At 45.4% G+C, this 19,765-nt stretch overlaps 1 protein-coding gene across 3 annotated transcripts in view; it reads right to left on the reverse strand.

Moving 5' to 3' along the window:
• Positions 1-19,765, reverse strand: part of APMAP (adipocyte plasma membrane associated protein) — a 51,525-nt gene that overhangs the window by 13,813 nt on the left and 17,947 nt on the right. For all 3 annotated transcript variants that reach the window (XM_068232231.1, XM_068232232.1, XM_068232233.1), the window contains 2 exons: positions 2,729-2,844; positions 351-443 (listed from right to left, as the gene is read on the reverse strand). In XM_068232231.1, the coding sequence (XP_068088332.1) occupies positions 351-443; positions 2,729-2,844 (209 nt within the window). The remainder of the gene's footprint in view (positions 1-350; positions 444-2,728; positions 2,845-19,765) is intronic.

Raw genomic sequence — 19,765 nt, forward strand, 5'->3', positions numbered from 1 at the left:
AGATTTTTACTAACATTTCCTTTATTTATTACAAAAGCACTCCATTGAAAGGCCCTATACAAAAGATACCGGCAAGCATGCCTTCATGCTGCACACTATTCTGGCAGCTGGACTGTGCCATTGCTATCCAGAGAGAAAATAAAGAAATTCCCCATGAGATGGACTAGTCCTATACCTGTCAGATTTGACTAATTACTGTAAGTGACAGCTACACAGGAAAAACAATATATAATGCATTTTACTCTTGGACAAAGGTACATATGCATACACATGTATTTTAAATTATAAATGTTTTGTGTTGTGCTTTGATAATGCTCCTGTAAGTTATCTCTTAGCATTTCTAAACTTACCACAGGGTGGTTTGCCCAGCCTTGCTATGGTGTGAATTTTCTCATCTTCAATTTTCACAATTTGCCCATCTGCAGTGCCAGTATACAGGACATCTGAAGGAAGGTTTCACAAACAGAATACAGTCACATCTACTAAAAATAGAAACCAAATACCGTACTGCTGGAATGCAGATAAGCATACAAAAACATATTAAGGGGAGACTCTAGCCAAAATTGAAACTTCCAGAGGCAACTCCACTTTACAGTACATATTTATATAACATTTTGCAATTTACTTTTTAGTAATTTAAAATTACCTTTCAGTCTGCAGCCCCATATAACTTTTTAATACTGGTAAATCCTGAAACAAAGCATATCTAAAATCACAACAAAAGTCTAATGTCCAGTGTGCAGAATTTCTCAATATTTATACCTCATGGCTTCCTGCAGTCTGCTCAAAGCAGGCCATACAATTTACTGCAATGGCCATTTTATTTACAGGGACAAAACCCAATGGTACAATTTTTAGTGAAGAATCGTTTGAGCAAGAAAATACTTGTGATCGGACTGACAGAACATAAACTCCGATTATGTTCCTAATAGACTGCAAACGATTCTTAAAACGATAGTTTTACAGCAATTTTATTGATCGAAAAAACATATTTTATAATTGGTTGTGATGGATAGGAAGTACAGATTGATTTGTTGATGGTGAAATAATTGATGTATTATATGTTATTTCCGATAGCATTTATATGATCGCTCTAACGATTCTTCACTAAGAATTGTACTGTTAGTAGCCACCTTAAGGATGCCAGTGATGTCACATTTTTCTGAATACATCACTCAAACTGATCACTCCCACTTAATACATTTTGAAATGTATATAGCTAATGGAATGATCATTTTTTGTTTTTTTAATTAGTCAATGTGGAACTAATCTTTATGATTTGATTTTTTAGTGCTGCCTATAGGTAACAAGCAGCACATTTTGCAGGTTACAGCTCCGTTGCCTCATCAATTGGGGGGGGGGGGGGGGGGGGGAATCACTGTTGGATTTACTTAGGGACCGATTTGTTAAACAGAATGTACATTGAAGAGGACTATACTGCTCAACACGCCCCATCTAATTCTGGAAATGCCACGGAACACCAGTCATCCTCACTGCTTAAATTTCCCTATTGCTGGAAAACTGGTTTTCCGGGAGACTAACACATGAGAAAAAAACTGTGTGTAATCTCAGACTGCCAGCTCATCACCTCACACATAGCACTGGGGAATCTCATGGCACAAGCTAAAGTTGCATCCGGAAAATAAATATCTGTGGTCCAAAACCTTTATGTACAGGTGTGTTCCCTTCCTTTTGCTACTACTTCTATTTTCAGCTGTATTTGCTCACAGTGCAGGGCCTCCTGCTTTTTCCCTCAGTACAACATGGCAGGATTCACAGTGGTGCCTTGCATAACGCACATGTTATATAATGAGTGTGAACTGCAATGGAGGCTGGACAAAGACTTTAATTCAGAGCCAGCATGCAGCAAGTTAGAATAACGTGGTCCGTTACAAGGCAGAAGAGTGAAAAGGCCCATAGAATTGTATGGGTAGTTCACACTGCAAGCACTTCTGAGCGCTTTTCAAACAGCTGGTGATTCAAAAAGCACTTTGATAATATAACACTATGAGGGTGATTCCACTGTAACATTATTTGTAGTAAAGTACCCCTGAACAGAGGTCCCCCAATGAATGATAACCTCCTCCTGAGTGTGCCGATGCTGCTCATTGTCCTTAGGGTCTCCCGTTCCCCATCCTCTTCATATTCCACAGGATCTCCAGTCGAATACCAAATCCCCCAAGTGGCACCTTGCAACCGATAACTGCAGTTCTGAACTGAGCGAACACAGCAAAAGCAAGCACTTATAACAAGCGCTTCCTTTCACTGCACAGGCACAGTTCAAATCTCATGCCTGGGCATTTCGTAAATGCTCTGCATAGCTCGAGGAACTTCTGGGCGGTTGCAGAGAGAAGGGGATCGGGGGAACAGGGAGCCACACCCACCCATCACACCCCCAGGAAACACAAGCAGAGCCAGAACACTCTAAGGAGATAATCTAGCACACCAACTTGGTTTCAATGTTTCAGCTGATCAGTGCAGAAACGTGTAATTTACTGGTGGGTACACATACCTCTTCATATAAGCAAGACAAGGTGCCTACAGGTACTTCACATGCCTTTGTGTGTCTTTGGAACCCACAGTGCTGGACACACACTATAACAATGAATCAGATTTCTCTGCCTCCCCCCCTCCCCCAAGCAAGTGATAAAAGTAGAAATTTCTCTGTAATGGTAGGCTAGGCATGATAGTTACCTCCACACAGTATAATCTCAGAACAATGGTTTACCTCCAATATTGACAATGGATTCAGGGCCCACTAATTCCCCTTCATATAATCGCACAGATTTCCTCAGTTTAAAATTTGCTTCAAGGGGGCCGGTCATCAGAGGGGGAGTTGGAAAACTGGAGAAGAAAAAGAAAAATTGAAGTGAATGCTTAAAGAACTAAATGAGCTTAGAACATTTCACACCCACAGCATTATAAATAGATAATACAACAATACTACAAAGCTACCATACGTACTCCTCCACTGTTTGAAATTCTTCATAGGTGGGTTGCTGTATCAAATTCAGGCTACCATCATCCTCAAAAACGTAAACTTAAAATGCAAATGCATGCAATTCTTCTGTGGCTTAGTTTGTGTTCACGATTCTGGGATCCTGTGTAATAGTCATAGCACACAACACAATCCTGCCTGGTGGAGGCACTCTTCTCCTTCTTACCATCTGTAACAATCCCTGGAGAGGCAGCTGCGGGCAGTCAAGTCAGGATGCCTCCGCAGCTGCTTCGGTTTCTCTGTCGGGCGTTTCTCCCGTTCCTCTGGCGTCTAGCACGCCGAGGAGGGGACTGTCAGTGGCTCACAGGGTAGCGACTCACAGGGTAGCTTTGTCGCGCGCGTGCGCACAGACGGGACCTTTATGCGGGAAGGAGGCGCGTCAGCTGACCGGCCGGCTGACGTCAGGGGAGACTCTCGGCGTTTCTGATTGGCTGATGAGTGTGGGCGTGGCCGAGGGATCTCCTCCGCTTCTTAAGCCGCTTGGAGTCACTTGCAAACTGTCTGCTGTTGCGAATGCTACGTGTTAGCACTCAGACCTTAGATAGATCCGGTGTGCTTTGATCCGGGAGGAAACCGGGGATTTCACACAAGACTAGGATTTATTACTTTTATTGATATATATTGCTTGATATCCTGTGTTTGACTCTGGCTCTCTTTTGACTTCGCTTTCACTTTACGATTCAGTACTTTAGCCCATCTGATCCTGTTGCTAACTCTGCCTGATTTATCTTTATCCTCTTGCCTGCCGATTTTGTACTGTACCTTCCTGTCTGTTGCCGATCTGATCTGTCTGACCACTCTACTCACCAGTGAGCCCTAGTCACTGGTGAGGTTTATTTCTGATAGTACCCACCAGCTCCTCTGGTGAGGTTCTGCCAAACTTATCAGTATTACTGTTGCACCAAGCACGATACACCTGTTACACCTTTAGTATTTGTTGTCACGGCAGCTTCTGATATACCAGCATTATAGGTGATTCTGCAGATCACCATATAATCAGGTATATATCTGCATTATAGGTGATACTGCAGATCACCTAATAATCAGAATTCTGCCTCTTGCTGACACAAATCGTTACACCATCCTGCCAGATGTCACTTCATCGTGTAATGTACCATCTTCCCGTCTCCGCTCCTCCATTACAACAGAACACATTGCTAGGCTGTAGCCTAGTGATGTCTCTGTACAGCACTTGGCCCTAAATTGTCCCTATGGATGAAAGGCATTGTGCACACACTTTTTTTATTATTAAAAAAATTGGGCGTGATAGAGTCAGTGGAATATAACTTGATTGCCCTGTGCTATTCTTACTGTGACAGAGTTCAAACCATATAACCATTAACTTGTGATGTAACATGCAGAGAGAAATGCGAGTAGAGACTGATAGGTAAATAAACACAGTGTCCCAATGTAGCACGTTTACATGTAGGATGGACGCGTACGTTAAAAAGGGGCGCTGGGAAAAAAGGGCGCCGGGTTTTAAACGATAAACATGGATAACGTTTAAAAATATAATGTACTATATTTCGTTTAAAAATAATGTTTTATAAAGTTATAAATCATTAAATAATGTGCATGAAATTGGCAATTGTGAAAACGTTAATCTTCCGTTTAAAAAGTGAAACGTATAATAACGTTTAAAAAAAAATAGTAAGTAACCCTCCCTGTACCTACCCCTAACCCCTAGACCCCCGTGTTGGTGCCTAAACCTAAGACCCCCCTGGTGGTGCCTAAACCTAAGACTCCCCTGATGGTGCCTAAACCTAAGACTCCCCTGATGGTGCCTAAACCTAAGACCCCCCTGTTGGTGCCTAAACCTAAGACCCCCCTGTTGGTGCCTAAACCTAAGACCCCCCTGGTGGTGCCTAAACCTAAGACCCCCCTGGTGGTGCCTAAACCTAAGACCCCCCTGGGGGTGCCTAAACCTAAGACCCCCCTGTGATAAGCATTAATAACGTGTGAAAAAAATATTGTGCTGTTTTTCGTTTAAAAATAATGTTTTAAGAAAGATTGTACTGTTTTTCGTTTAAAAATAATGTTTAAAAAATTATAAATCATAAAATAATGTGTAATCATGAGAAGCAGTTATAAAACAGTAAAAGTCTCCGGGCGCTGCTTATAAAACGTTATTTTTCTCCGGCGCCCTTTTTTCCTGTCGGGCGCCCATTAAACGATATTTATTATGGGAGTGAATGGCGGCGCCCGATTTGTCCACTTGCCTCAGGCGCCCGAATTTACTGTTACCAGGATGGACATATTTAGGTACTGTTCAGTACATCTATGACTTGGCCATCTTTTTGCACTAGCACTTTCATTGGTATGCTTCACTCTAAATACTTTTTTGGCATTTTTCTATGGTGTTATCTCCCTTACACCAGCACCATGTGATATTTATGAATATTAACAATATTGTATAGATCTATGCATATTTTTTCTGCATTTTTATTGCATGCTGAGATCTCAGCGCTCTACAGACCCGGACACTAGCCTTTGTGGCACAAACTTGACCTGAGGAAGCGGCTGTTGCTGAGAAACGCGTTGTCATAGTGCTTATGAAATAAAATTCAATTGTGCCCCATTTCCCAGGTTGAATGGTCCATTCTTACGGGCCAAGCTCCCCGGCCGCATTTTTATTCTTTCCTTTTGTGTTTGTTTTCTTCCTTTTTCTATTTTTAGTTTATGTTAATTAGACTCTGTATGCAAATCACTTGTATAATTGATGTGCTATTTGACTGGCATAGGATGTTGTTACAATTGATAATCTCTTCAATAAAGCCTTTAATATGAAAAAAAAGAAATACAATTTAACATCTTTTTATAGAGATACTTCTTGTGAGTTCCTTTTTTATAGACTCTTAGTTCCAGGAGGCGCCCAGGGGTAAAAAAGCCAAAATTATTTTACTGTAAAATACCGTACAGAATTAATTGTGAGATACCACCGTTTTTGGAGCAGCGACCTTTTCTCTACACCTGAAAGGCAGAGTGGAAATGGTACTTTTCCACATGCCCTCAAGAATGGTGGCATCTGGTGGCAATCCACACCTGTGAATATATATTTGTATCATGCATTCTTATCCTATACAACCAAACAATACTACACCAGATTGAGCTCCCTGTGTCTTTTCTCCTGTTTTTACCAGTACGAAGGCAGCCTATTGGGCCAAAGTGCGGAGATAATGTCCTTTAAAGTGATTGGACCTGCAGGGGCCCAGGGCAGGACGAGTGGAGCTCTCCTCATTGCCAATCAGCAGGCATAAGTTCGTAACGCTCGCTATGCTACTCTGATAAGGCACCTTAACTCTGGTAAGGCATGCCATTTGTCTTAGTGAATCAAGCCCTTAATGTGATGCAACAGAAGTGCCGCATAGCCACTGCAAAGTCTGCAATACGTTGCTGCATGGTCTGTGATTACCACACGGACTATGCAGCAAGGATTGTGAATGGCAACACAATATGTGTGAGCTGTCCATCGTGGTTGCGGTGCAGCGCATATAGTGATGATAATCCAGTGATCTATTTCCTGTCCAGCAGAGAACAGGTGACAGTAAGGGAAGGGGAGGTAGTGGACATCTATGTATGTTACCCTGTCGCCCCTGCCTCTCATGTTGCAGGAAAATCGCACCGCACCATGTGTGAAATTAGCCTTAATGAACATACAAACAACAAGCAGACAGCATCCTGGCTGGGGTTCAAACACAGGACTCTAGAGCTGCAAGGTGAGAGTGCTGAGCACTTGGCTACTGTGCTGCAGAAGAAAACATTTCCAAGCAGAACAGGGGTGTCAGGGTGGAAGCATTTGCTGCATGTGAAAGGGATAATAGGACTCAAAGACAACGCGTAGGTACCTGTTGTGATTATAAAAGGTTTCAAGAAGCCACTTTGGTCTTGTTAGATGTGTTTCAGACATTTCTTCAAACTAGCTACCCTGCACAACGTAAACATCAAGCTGCTACAAAATGACTATTTCCTGTCAGTCTCTTATAATAATGATGCCTACTGATCAGGAAAGCTCTTATGTGTCACAAACTCACTGCTATAACACAACTAACTGTATTATTGTCTGGCTATGAATAGGAATTACTGAGTTTCTCAAGGGCTGGAGAGTGTAGAAGACCTTTTCCACTGACCATGTTTGAATCAGGAAATTGGATTACACGTGATTCAACAATCACAACGGACAGGGCCGGATTTACCATAAGGCACTGTAGGCACGTGCCTACAGGCGACTGATGATGGATGATGGAGAGGCGGCTCACTACCCTCCCTGAGCGCCTTCCTCCCTGCTTCCCTGTGCAGAGCATAATTGAAATGTTACTCACCTGGGTCTCTGCATTCCACTGACAAAATATCTCTTCAATCAGGGGCAGTAGGCATCCCTAGCTACTTAATACTCAGGGTACCTCTGGCTACCTAATGCTAGGGGACATCTGTAGCTACTTATGATGGTCAAGGGAAGTAAGGGATAAGTGACAGCCAGCACACTTGCAGTGCAATTTGGTGGGGGTTTGTGGGTTCATGGAGGGCAAAGTGTAGGGCGCCAGGACATCTGTGCCTATAGGCTCCAGTGATGTAAATCCGGGCCTGACAATGGCACTATGATTATCATTGTAATTGCAGTGTCCGTTTCCAACTGATGCAATTCGATTTGTACACAAACATAGTGCATGCTGCAATTTTTCTGCATTTGGGTTAAAGTTGATGGGAGCACAAGAAAACTACATTCCAAACTCCGGGCTATGTGATTTTCTTGTGATTTCCCTGTGTAAGGTTTTCCCCCCAGAACAGAACTGTTGGAAAAATGCAAATGCAATCACAGCACAGGAAAATGCTATTTAGTTTTGAGCTCCCTATGCTCAGTGTTACAGAGTGTGGAACTGTTTTGTTATCAGATGCTGACTCCCAATGACAAGAACTACAGTTTTCTAAACATCTCAAGTCAGCTACTTTTCTTGCTAATATTAAAGAGTAGATGAGGTGACTTTACACCTTAAGAAAAAAAACAAAAAAAAACAAAGACAATGGGAGCCCAGTAGTGCAATATGTCACTAAAATGGAGATCTGAAGAGGTATAAAATAGTACTCACAAAGATTGGTTGCATGAAAGCGCAACCAACCAACAGTAGGCAGGTGGAGAATTAAACCCATCTCCACTTGGGTTGCTCTCTTGGGAGAAAAAAAAAAAAAAAAAAAAAAGGGGTACTGGTACTAGTCGTGGCCAAACCACTCTAGACCAAGAACCAACCTCCTCCCCAAAGGTGATACAACAAAGGTGAAAAGTCCCTCAGGAAGGCTTTTGGCTACTACAGAGGAGGTGTAGTGGAGGAAGTGAGCTTGTACCCACGATACATATTGCTTGCGCAAAATAAATCTTTCTTGCAATACCTTTTAGTGTCAATTCAGAGGTTAGCCACCTCCATTTTATTTTTATCTTATTTGGTTTTAACAGAATTTTATCCTTCCTGTGTGCCTCTTCACCCTTTTTGTGTTGCTAATATTCAATTGATCCAAAAATTGCTTATTTCCACTGTAGTCAGATAAGAAATGTATGTGATGAACAAATATAGTCGGGGCCCTTTCACACCGGGGTGGTGCGGTATTTTTACAGCACCCCACCGCCGGGCAATGAAAGTCTATGGAGACTATCATACTGCCACGGTACGGTGCAAGTGATGTTTTTGCCGCATCCCCGATGCTAGGACAAAACTACCTTAACGCGCGTACTTGCGGTCGCTCTGTGTCGGACCAAAAGTCATGTTACTCTACGGCGACGTGGGGGATTTAACCACTTGCCGACCGCGCACTCATAACGCGCGTCGGCAAAGTGGCTCTTGGAGGACCAGTGACGCACATCTGCGTCGCCAGGTTCTCGGTAATTAATCAGCGATCGCGTGGTGCCGCCCCCTTGTGACTACAACCCGCTGGCCAATCTGCAGCGCCGGCGGGTTGTAACTTTTCAAACCAGCCACTTAAAAACGTATAATACAGTTTGTTTACCTAACAAACTGTATTATACTGCCTGCCTCCCCGATGGTGGTCACACTTAGCGATCGATCACCGGCGAGGAGAGCAGGCACAGTGAGTCACACACCACACACCTTAGGAGCCCCACAGACCCCCCCGGTCACCCGCAGCACCCATCAGACCCCCCCCCTGTACACCCCTGCAGCACGCAGCTTAGACCCAACCACCCCTCATATCACCCATCAATCAATCCCTGTCACCACCTGTCACTCCTATCAATCAGATCAGACCCCCAACTACCCCTTAGGGTTATCTGATCACCCCCCACCCCCCCTGTAAAAACCCACTTATCACCCATCAATAACCCATCTATCACCCCCTGTCAACACCTGTCACTCCCATCCATCAGATTAGACCCCCAACTACCCCTTAGGGGTATCTGATCACCCCCCCCCCACCCCTTCAGATCTCCCCCACCCCTGACCCCCCCCCCCCCCCCCCCGTATACTGCATCTATCTATCTCCCTGTAATCACCCACTGATCAGCTGTCAATCACCTATCAGTCACCTGTCAATCATCCCTTGTCACCACCTGTCACTGCCCCACATCAGATCAGACCTCCAACTGCCCCTTAGGGGCTTCTGATCACCCACCCACCCTTTCAGATCCCCCCGAGACCCCCCCCCCCCCTGATCACATCAGCAGTCCATTGTTTGCATCTGTTTTTCCCTGTAAACACCCACTTATCACCCGTCAATAACCCATCTATCACCCCTGTCACCACCTTTCACTCCTATCCATCAGATCAGACCCCCAACTACCCCTTAGGGGTATCTGATCACCCCCCACCCCTTCAGATCCTCCCCACACCTTCCTTGCGTATATTCTCCCCCCTGCCATTGTGTATCTTATCTCCTGTCTGTAAGGCTTGATTGTGCTTTGTTTGGCTACAATTGTCTCAATTGTACTGTGATTGGCATCGATTGTCGTGTGATTGGCTTCGATTGTCACGTAATTGGTTTTTGATTGTCGTGTTATTGGATTCAATTGCTCCTTGATTGGCTTTGATTGCGCAGATTGCTGTAATTGTGTTGTAATTGCCTCGTGATTGTTTTTGATTATTTGTGATTGCTCTCTGATCCCCAACCCCCCCCCCCCCCCCCTCACCATCACTATCCTAGTGATCTAAAAACAGTGATCAGTGAAAACTGTCACTTTTTTAGTATCACTAGTGGTAACAGTTAGGCCAGTTAGCTAGGCAAAAGAGTTGTTAGTGTCAGTTAGTGCTCAGCCCACTGCACCACAGTCACTAATTAGCGTCATCACTGTCGCTAATCAGCATTGGTACTATATAGTATCTGTAAGTGATCATTAGTGATCACAGTCAGATCTATATTGGGTCACTAGGATCCACAAAAAACCGCAGTGTTTGCGCTTGCACTGCGTTCAGCCCGCCCCACCGCAGTGACAGACATTTATTTTTTCTGATCACTGCAAAAAACACTGTACACTAAAACTGTGGCACTGTAAACAGCAGTTTTGATTTTTTTTTAATCAAAACTCAGTGACCACAGCTTTCTACCTCTCAAGTACTCCCTTTCGCTAGGTAGGTGCTCCTTTTCCTGGGTAGTCTCAGAGGAATAACTCCTAAATTTAGCAGGTAACCATGGCAAAAAAGAGGTTTTCCAATGAAGACATCTACAGGTACATGGACCAGTCGGATGAGGATAATTGGGTCGAGTTATTCGACGAATCTTCTGGTTCAGAGTACGATCCTGTAGACAGCAGTGGCTCTCTGACCGATAGTTCCGATGACGAGGTTGAGGTCCCGGCTAGAGCCAGGCGTACCACACCCCATGTCACTGGACTGCAGGTGGCGGAAGATCAGTCTCAAGGGCAGCAGAGTGATGCTGGCGCTGATCTGATTTTTCTTGGTGAGGCATGCACCAGCAGCGCAGCATCTCCTGGACCTCTCAACACCAGTACTTCCGTAGAAGTGGCGAACACCAGCCTGGAAGTAGAAACTGGTTCGGTGGTACGTGAATTAAGACCCGATTCGCAGCCACCAAGTAGACGGGCCCGTACGCCCATTCGTTTTCCAGAGGTGCTGGCAAACCCTGATTGGCATTCCCCTGATCCCGCCACACCCGTACTGCCCCCAGTCTGGAGTCCAGGTGGAGACAGTTGAACTAGGATAGGCCCTAGACTTTTTTGAACTGTTCCTCACCCAGGATCTCCTTGACTTTATTGTGGCTGAGACCAACCTATATGCCACACAATTTATAACCGCCCCTCCCGAAAAGCTGCCACGCCCAGCCTTTTCGGTGGAAACCACTCCAAGTTTCCGAACTTAAAATTTTTTTGGGCCTTCTCCTCAACATGGGTATTACCAAAAAAAATGTATTGCGCTCTTATTGGTCTACACGCCCAATACATAACATGCCCGTGTTCTCTGCTGCCATGTCCAGGGCGCGATTTGAGATCATCCTGCGCTTCCTGCATTTCAATGACAACGACACCTGTCATGCAAGAGACCACCCAGCTTATGACCGGCTCCACAAAATTCGGCCCCTCATAGACCACCTGTCATCCACATTTGCACATGCTTATACCCCTGAACAGAACATCTGTGTAGACGAGTCCCTCGTACATTTTACCGGGCGCCTTGGCATCAAACAGTACATCCCAAGCAAGCGCACCCGGTATGGGGTGAAACTGTATAAGCTCTGTGATAGGGCCACAGGCTATACATCTCGTTTTAGGGTCTATGAGGGAAAAGACTAAAAATTGGAGCCGGTCGGATGTCCTGACTACCTGGGGAGCAGTGGAAAGATTGTGTGGGACTTGGTGTCACCCTTGTTCCATATGGGGTACCATCTTTATGTGGACAACTTTTACACAAGTGTGGCCCTCTTTCAGCACTTAAAGTTAGAAGGAATCCGATGCTGTGGCACCGTGCGGCCTAGTCGCCGGGGCTTCCCCCAACGGCTCGTTAACACCAGACTTTAACGGGGGGAGAGGGCCGCCTTGTGTACCGATGACTTGCTCTCGGTGAAATGGAAGGACAAGAGGGACGTTTACCTTCTGTCTACCATTCACACAGACACGACAGTACAAATTACACGGGCAACAGAGGTCATTGAAAAGCCCCTCGCCATCCACAACTATAATGCCAACATGGGAGGGGTGGACTTCAATGACCAGATGTTAGGGCCCTATTTAATTTCCCGGAAAACCAGACGCTGGTATAAGAAAGTGTCTGTGTATTTAATTCAATTGGCGACGTACAACAGCTTTGTTCTCTACAGTAAGGCTGGGAGAACTGGATCTTTCCTTCAATTCCAGGAAGAGATCGTTTCGGCACTCCTGTATCCAGAAGGTGCCAGAGCCCAACCCCCAAATGCAACTAGCCGGCTGCATGGAAGGCATTACGCCTACCCGATTCCCAGTACCCCAACTCAACGCAACCCCAGAAAAAGATGTTGTGTCTGCAGCAGGGCTGGAATAAGGCGTGACACCCCCGTTTACTGTCCCTCCTGTGCTGACCAGCCTGGCCTATGCCTAGGGGAGTGTTATGAGAGGTACCACGAGAAGGCACACTTTTAGAACCTAGGGAACTACAGACACAGCAATAGGCACACAAGGGTCTCTCAGTGCTATTTCACACTGGCGCGATGCGTTAGGGCAAATTGCCTAGCAAAAGTCACACTTTGCAGTCCCCCCCCTACGCCGGAAGTGCTTGACTTAACGCTAGTGCATGCCTACGTTACTGCGTGGGTTCTGCGGCAATTTGGGTCGGCCCGGAAGTCATGTTAGTCTACGGCGACGCAGTTAATTACTAGGCCGAATGCTACTCTTGTGGTATTCCCTGAAGATCTATTTTGGGCGAGACGGTGCGGCGGGCTCGACCGACCGGATAGGCCGGTATGCAGTGTGAACCCAAACATCAGGTTTTGAGAGATCCAAATACACTGGCCTGCCAGAAACCTCTCCTTTCACTTGGGACAGAATGCATAATGTACTTCGCCACATATCTGTGCGATTTGCACTTTGCACATTGACCCATGGGGGAGGAGAATTTTATCCTCAGCTCGCAAGTAAAAAAACAAAACAAAAAAAAAAAAACCAGGTAAGCAAAAAAGTTAATATTTGGTTACCAATGTTATTGTTTGGTTTGAACATATTTACCGTATTTTTCGGACCATAAGACGCACTTTTCTTCCCTCAAAGAGAGGGGGAAAATATTGGTGTGTCTTATGGTCCAAATGTGCCAAAACAGACCTGCCTCCCCTTAAGAAGTGGAAGTGGAACATTCCGATCTGCTTGTCGGCAATGTCCCCAGGCGTTTATCTTGTTTTCCCCCGGCTCCTTATGTGGTTCACTTGTGGCTGCCCCCGGTGTATTTATTTCTGCCCCCCCCTGTACTTATAGCTGTCCCCCGTGTAGTCATATCGGCTTCCCCGAGCGCCGCTGTGTCCCGCCTGCCTCTATGTAGCGTTATGCTTACCCCCGTGTATTTATAGCTGTCCCCCGTGTAGTCATATCGGCTTCCCCGAGCGCCGTCCTTAATGCTCTGTGTCCCGCCTGCCTCTATGTAGCGTGAGGCTTACCCCATAACGCCGCTATGAGTAGCGGTAATCCTCCTTGTAAAGCCGCTGAGGGATTCACGCACGCAGGCAAAGTATTTCCCTCTTCACTTCCGCATTAGTGACATATGCGGAAGTGAAGAGGGAAATACTTTGCCTGCGTGCGTGAATCCCTCAGCGGCTTTACAAGGAGGATTACCGCTACTCATAGCGGCGTTATGGGGTAAGCCTCACGCTACATAGAGGCAGGCGGGACACAGAGCATTAAGGACGGCGCTCGGGGAAGCCGATATGACTACACGGGGGACAGCTATAAATACACGGGGGTAAGCATAACGCTACATAGAGGCAGGCGGGACACAGCGGCGCTCGGGGAAGCCGATATGACTACACGGGGGACAGCTATAAGTACAGGGGGGGGGGGGGGGGGGGGGGCAGAAATAAATAAGTGCAGGGGGGAAAAGGATAAGTACAGGGGGGGGGACAGGGGGGACAGCTATAAGTACAGGGGGGGGGGGCAGAAATAAATAAGTGCAGGGGGGAAAAGTATAAGTACAGGGGGGGGGAAACTATAACTGCAGGGGGGCAGCTATATGTACAGGAGGCAGCTATATGAATGGGGGGGACAGCTATATGTAAGGGAGGCAGCTATATGTACAGGGGGGGGGGCAGCTATATGTACAGGGGGCAGCTATAAGCACACTGGGGGCAGCTAAATGTACAGGGGGCAGCTATAAGGACACTGGGGGGCAGCTATAACTACAGGGGGAAGCTATAAGGACAGGGGGCAGCTATAAGTACAGGGTGGCAGCTATATGTACAGGGGGGCAGCTATATGTACTGGGGCCAGCTATAAGTACAGGGGGCGGCTATAAGGACACTGGGGGCAAATATAAAGGACACCAGGGGAATAGATAATGACGCAGGGGGCAGGGATGAGGAAACAGGCACATATAGGGAAACATCAGGCACATAGGACAAGGACAGGGGCAGAGATGGGGACAGAGGACACAGGCAGGGCAGAAGAGGACAGAAAGGAGACACACAAACTACAAAAGGGGGACATAATTAAGGGAAGGAGAAGATGCACAAGATGCCCCTGCTCCATGGATGCACCAGGTTTAATAAAACATTTTTTTCCTGGTTTTTGTCCTCTAAACCTGGGTGCGTCTAATGGTCCAGAGCGTCTTATGGTCCGAAAAATACGGTAATAAAGTTTAAAAAGTTAATGTTATTGAAGTGCTTTGCTGCTTGCTTTTTTTTTTTTTTTCCTTCTTCTCTCTTTTTTTCCAACCGACCAATCAGCTGCAGCACTGATGATGCATCCTGACAGAAGCATTGCGCTTCTGTCAGGTTACACAAAATCGGTGCATGCAGCGCTGTAGGACGAGATTTCTCCTCCACAGTAAAAACGATACGTTTGCCGAGGCATATGGGCCAAGGAGTGGTGTTGGGGTTCATATGCTTTGGCAAGCACTTTGTATCAAAAAAGAACTCAAGCAATGATTTCTCCATTCACATCGATCGATGTGGATGAATAAATCAGGATTGCCTGGGCATACGAGCTGGTGGGTTTGGATTTTTGGGGTGGCAGCTCCTATGTCCAAAATACATATATCCAGGCACATCGCATCTATTTAGGACATTAAATAAGTTAAGGAAAGGGAGGTGCTGAAGGGGATGTGGCTAGAAAACAGCAAAAATCTATTAACCCTTCGCACTCTCACATGCAAATGTTCAAACAAATGCATTCACAGATTCACTCATCCAGGCACAACTGTTATCCCTACAGCTAAGTTAAAAGACGGGGTTTTAGTTCACAGAAGAATGCATTCTTATGCTTAGTCACCTATACTGCGCAGAAGTACCCAGGTAAACATAGGTGTCCTAACTCTGGCCCTGTAACATGCATAGTGCAGACATGCAAACACATTCATTGCATCAAACCTATCAATCAGGGTCGGACTGGGACCCTGGGGGCCCACCAGAGAAATTTCAACCTGGGGCCCACACATCCCATGATTGCGTTGAAAAGGGGGTGTGACCATGTACCAGAAGGTGGGCGTGGCCGTGAGGTATCATTGACAGGGCCAAATGTACATAGCAGCATTGTAATTGAGACACCGCTGCCCAGAACATCTTTGCATAGTATTTATATAAAGTAATATTAATATAAAGTAATGTCCTAGTTACCATACATATGAAATTGATTACATTGTGAGCTCCTCTGAGGACAGTCAGTGACATGACTATGTACTCTGTAAAGTGCTGCAGAAGATTTGAGTGATATATAAATGCATAATAATAATATGGTAGGACATTAGACTATGACTATGGTAGGATTAGAGTGTGAGCTCCTCTGAGGACAGTGACATGACTATGTACTCTGTAATGTGCTGCAAGAGATATCAGTGCTGTATAAATACATAATAATATGGTAGGACATTAGACTATTACTATGGTTGAACTAGATTGTGAGCTCCTCTGAAGACAGCCAGTGACATGACTATGTGCTCTGTAAAGTGCTGCAGAAGATGTCAGTGCTATATAAATACATAATAATAATATGGTAGGATGGTAGGACATTAGACTATGACTATGGTAGGATTAGATTGTGAACTCCTCTGAGGACAGTTAGTGATATGACTATGTACTCTGTAATGTGCTGCAGAAGATGTCAGTGCTATATAAATACATAATAATATGGTAGGACATTAGACTATTACTATGGTTGAATTAGATTGTGAGCTCCTCTGAGGACAGCCAGTGACATGACTATGTGCTCTGTAAAGTGCTGCAGAAGATGTCAGTGCTATATAAATACATAATAATAATATGGTAGGACATTAGACTATGACTATGGTAGGATTAGATTGTGAGCTCCTCTGAGGATAGTCAGTGACATGACTATGTACTCTGTAAAGTGCTGCAGGAGATGTCAGTGCTATATAAATACATAATAATAATATGGTAGGACATTAGACTATGACTATGGTAGGGATTAGACTGAGCTCCTCTGAGGACAGTCAGTGACATGACTATGTACGCTGTAAAGTGCTGCAGAAGATGTCAGTGCTATATAAATAAATAATAATAATAATATGATAGGACATTAGACTATGACTATGGTAGGATTAGATTGTGAGCTCCTCTGGGGACAGTCAGTGACATGACTATGTACTCTGTAAAGTGCTGCAGAAGATGTCACTGCTATATAAATACATAATAATAATATGGTAGGACATTACACTATGACTATGCTAGAATTAGATTGTGAGCTCCTCTGGGGACAGTCAGTGACATGACTATGTACTCTGTAAAGTGCTGCAGGAGATGTCACTGCTATATAAATACATAATAATAATATGGTAGGACATTACACTATGACTATGCTAGAATTAGATTGTGAGCTCCTCTGAGGACAGTCAGTGACATGAGTGTGTACTCTGTACAGTGCTGCAGAAGATGTCAGTGCTATATAAATATATTATAATAATATGGTAGGACATTAGACTATGACTATGGTAGGATTAGAGTGAGTTTCTCTGAGGACAGTCAGTGACATGACGTTGTACTCTGTTAAGTGCTGCAGAAGATATAAATGCATCATACAAATATAGCACACTAGGCAAGATATGGTGGCAATCATTTGATTGTGAGCAATGACAATTAATGTCAAGTATCTCCAAGTAGTAAGAAATGCAGCAATCCTGAAGAGTCTAGTGGACCTCCTCCCTCCAATATACATTTCCCTGGCATCAAGTGGACCCTTCCCTCCCTTATACAATTCCCTGGAGTCTAGGGGTCCACCCTCCCTTATGCAGTTCCCTGAATTCTAGTGGCCCAACTTCCCCATACAGTTCCCTGAAGTCTAGTGGACCTTCCTTTCCTATACAGTTTCCTAGTGTCTAGTGGACCTCCTCCTTGCCCTATACAAGTTTCCTGGCATCTTGTGCACCCTCCCCTATACAGTTCCCTATAATCTAGTGGCCCTTCTGCCTCTATACAGTTCACTGGTGTCTAATTGTCCCCTCTTTCCCCTATACAGTTCCCTGGTGTCTAGTGGTCCTTAATTCCACAGCCAGGCTGTCATCAGGGGGAGAAGAAGAGTTATACTTACCTGGGGCTTATTCTAGTCCCTGTGGTCCATCAACTCCTCAGTGTCCATCTGGTCCATTCTGTTCTGCCGCTGTCAGCTCTAGTAAAGTCCACAACTCAGCTCAGTCGGGACTATTGCGCATGCGTTGCCCCAGAGTCTCCTCAATCGTGCTCCCATATTCAAGAGTATTCTGCGCCTGCGCAGCCAAAAGCCTTAAATCGGAACTGTAATAAAAAAACAAAGTGTTTTACTTACCTGTTGCTTCTGACAGCCCCTTGCAGCCTTCCTGTCCCGCGTTGGTCCTCCACATTCCTCCGTTCTCCCGCCGCTAGCTACTTTTGGTACTGTGGACTTGTAAATCGATGGCAAGTCACCCGTTTCTTTCCTGCCTGCAAAAGTGTCCTGCGCTATTGCAGAGAAAGATACGTGTGGCCCGGGGCATGCAGGAGCAGTTGCCAAGTTGACCGAGCTGAAAGTAGCTTGGGGTGGGAGAAAGGAGGATCAAGGAGGACCGGCATCGGACAGGAAGGCTACAAGGGGATTGCAGAAGCACCAGACAAGTCAAACTTTTTTTTTTCAGTTCTGCTTTAACTGCACAGACACAGAACGTTACTGGCAATGATGCACAATTGAGGAGGCGTGTGGCCAGTGCTGTGCGTGCGCAGTAGTCCACTACTACTGGGCTGATAATGGCAGAATGGAGGGTAAAGTAAAAACACTGAGGGAGCTGACAGACTAATGGGGGCTTAAGAAGTATAAATCCTGTTACAACCTCTCCCCCCCTCCCTTCTCATCCCATGGATCTGGCATGTCAGCAGCACGGTGGCGTAGTGGTTAGTACTCTCGCCTTGCAGCACTGCGTCCCCAGTTTGAATCCCCGCTAGGGCACTACTGCATGGAGCTTGTATGTTCTCGTGTCTGTGTGGGTTTTATCCGAGCATTACGGTTTCCTCCCACATCACAAAAACATTCAGATAAGTTAATTGGCTTAAATCAGTTCTCATTTTTGTAAAATTAAATCAATACGACATGACATGGACTCCTCGTACATAATATTTGTGAGTCTCTCAGTTAATGCTCTGAGCTGTGATGCCTGAACATAATGGAGTAGATGGGGATTCTGAAGTCCATGTCCTGACTCACATGGCCCTGATGGAGGTGTAATGTAAAGCATTTTGGAACGGGACGGTATTGGGGTTTGTAGCCTGCACTATAACAATGCAGAAGTTGGCATCTCTTATCCGGTCCATGGCCACCTCCACAGACAGAGCCCCTAATTCCCATCCTGTTCCACAACAATTTGACAGGGCAATGGCTACCTGGCATCAGCAAGGAGGGAACGAAGCTGTTGCTGTATCATGCCCTTATACGGTGCACATCAGTGACACTCACAATACTTTATTCATTGTCTGCAGGAATCCTCGTCACAAAACCTTGGACCAACTGACAGGACTTCCACAGTTCCCAGCCCTACCTGACCCCATTATCTGGCTTGTTGTTCCCTTAAAGCACCATCTACACGATATGATTATTTGTGCGATTCGATTACGATTCTATTTACGATCCAATTAAATCCGACATGTCTGATCAGGATTCGATTTGATTCAATTTGATTTGCCATTGCAAAACAATGGCAAATCGAATTGAATCGAATCCCGATCGGACATATTGGATTTAAATCGGATCATAAATAGAATTGTAATCGAATCGGACAAAGAATCGTATCGTGTAGATGGGGCTTAAAAGTGCAAAATTAACCATCTGAAGCCCACTTTCCCTATATCAGCTGTACTCTCTAATCCTCCCAACACCTCAGTGCTCAAACTACCTTGTGGCAGGCTACAGTATGAGCCTTGCCTGGGTTACAGAGGAGGCAGAAGTTCTGCAGCGTTTAGGAATACAGATATGAAGGGCTACATGTGACTAAGCAGAGTCAGATATCATGCTGCTGGGTGCTGGATGGGCTGCCTGTGTGGATGCAAATCAGGGTGATATGTCAGCAAAGGTCACAGAGTAGATAAACGTGCAGCTGCCAGAGCCGAGGTGACTGGAGACAGTACAGAACACATACAGCCTGCTGAGCATCTTGTGGGGAGGGTGATTAGGGATATAGCAGCCAG

This window comes from Hyperolius riggenbachi, chromosome 4, assembly GCF_040937935.1.
Source record: "Hyperolius riggenbachi isolate aHypRig1 chromosome 4, aHypRig1.pri, whole genome shotgun sequence".
NCBI classification, from domain to species: domain Eukaryota; kingdom Metazoa; phylum Chordata; class Amphibia; order Anura; family Hyperoliidae; genus Hyperolius; species Hyperolius riggenbachi.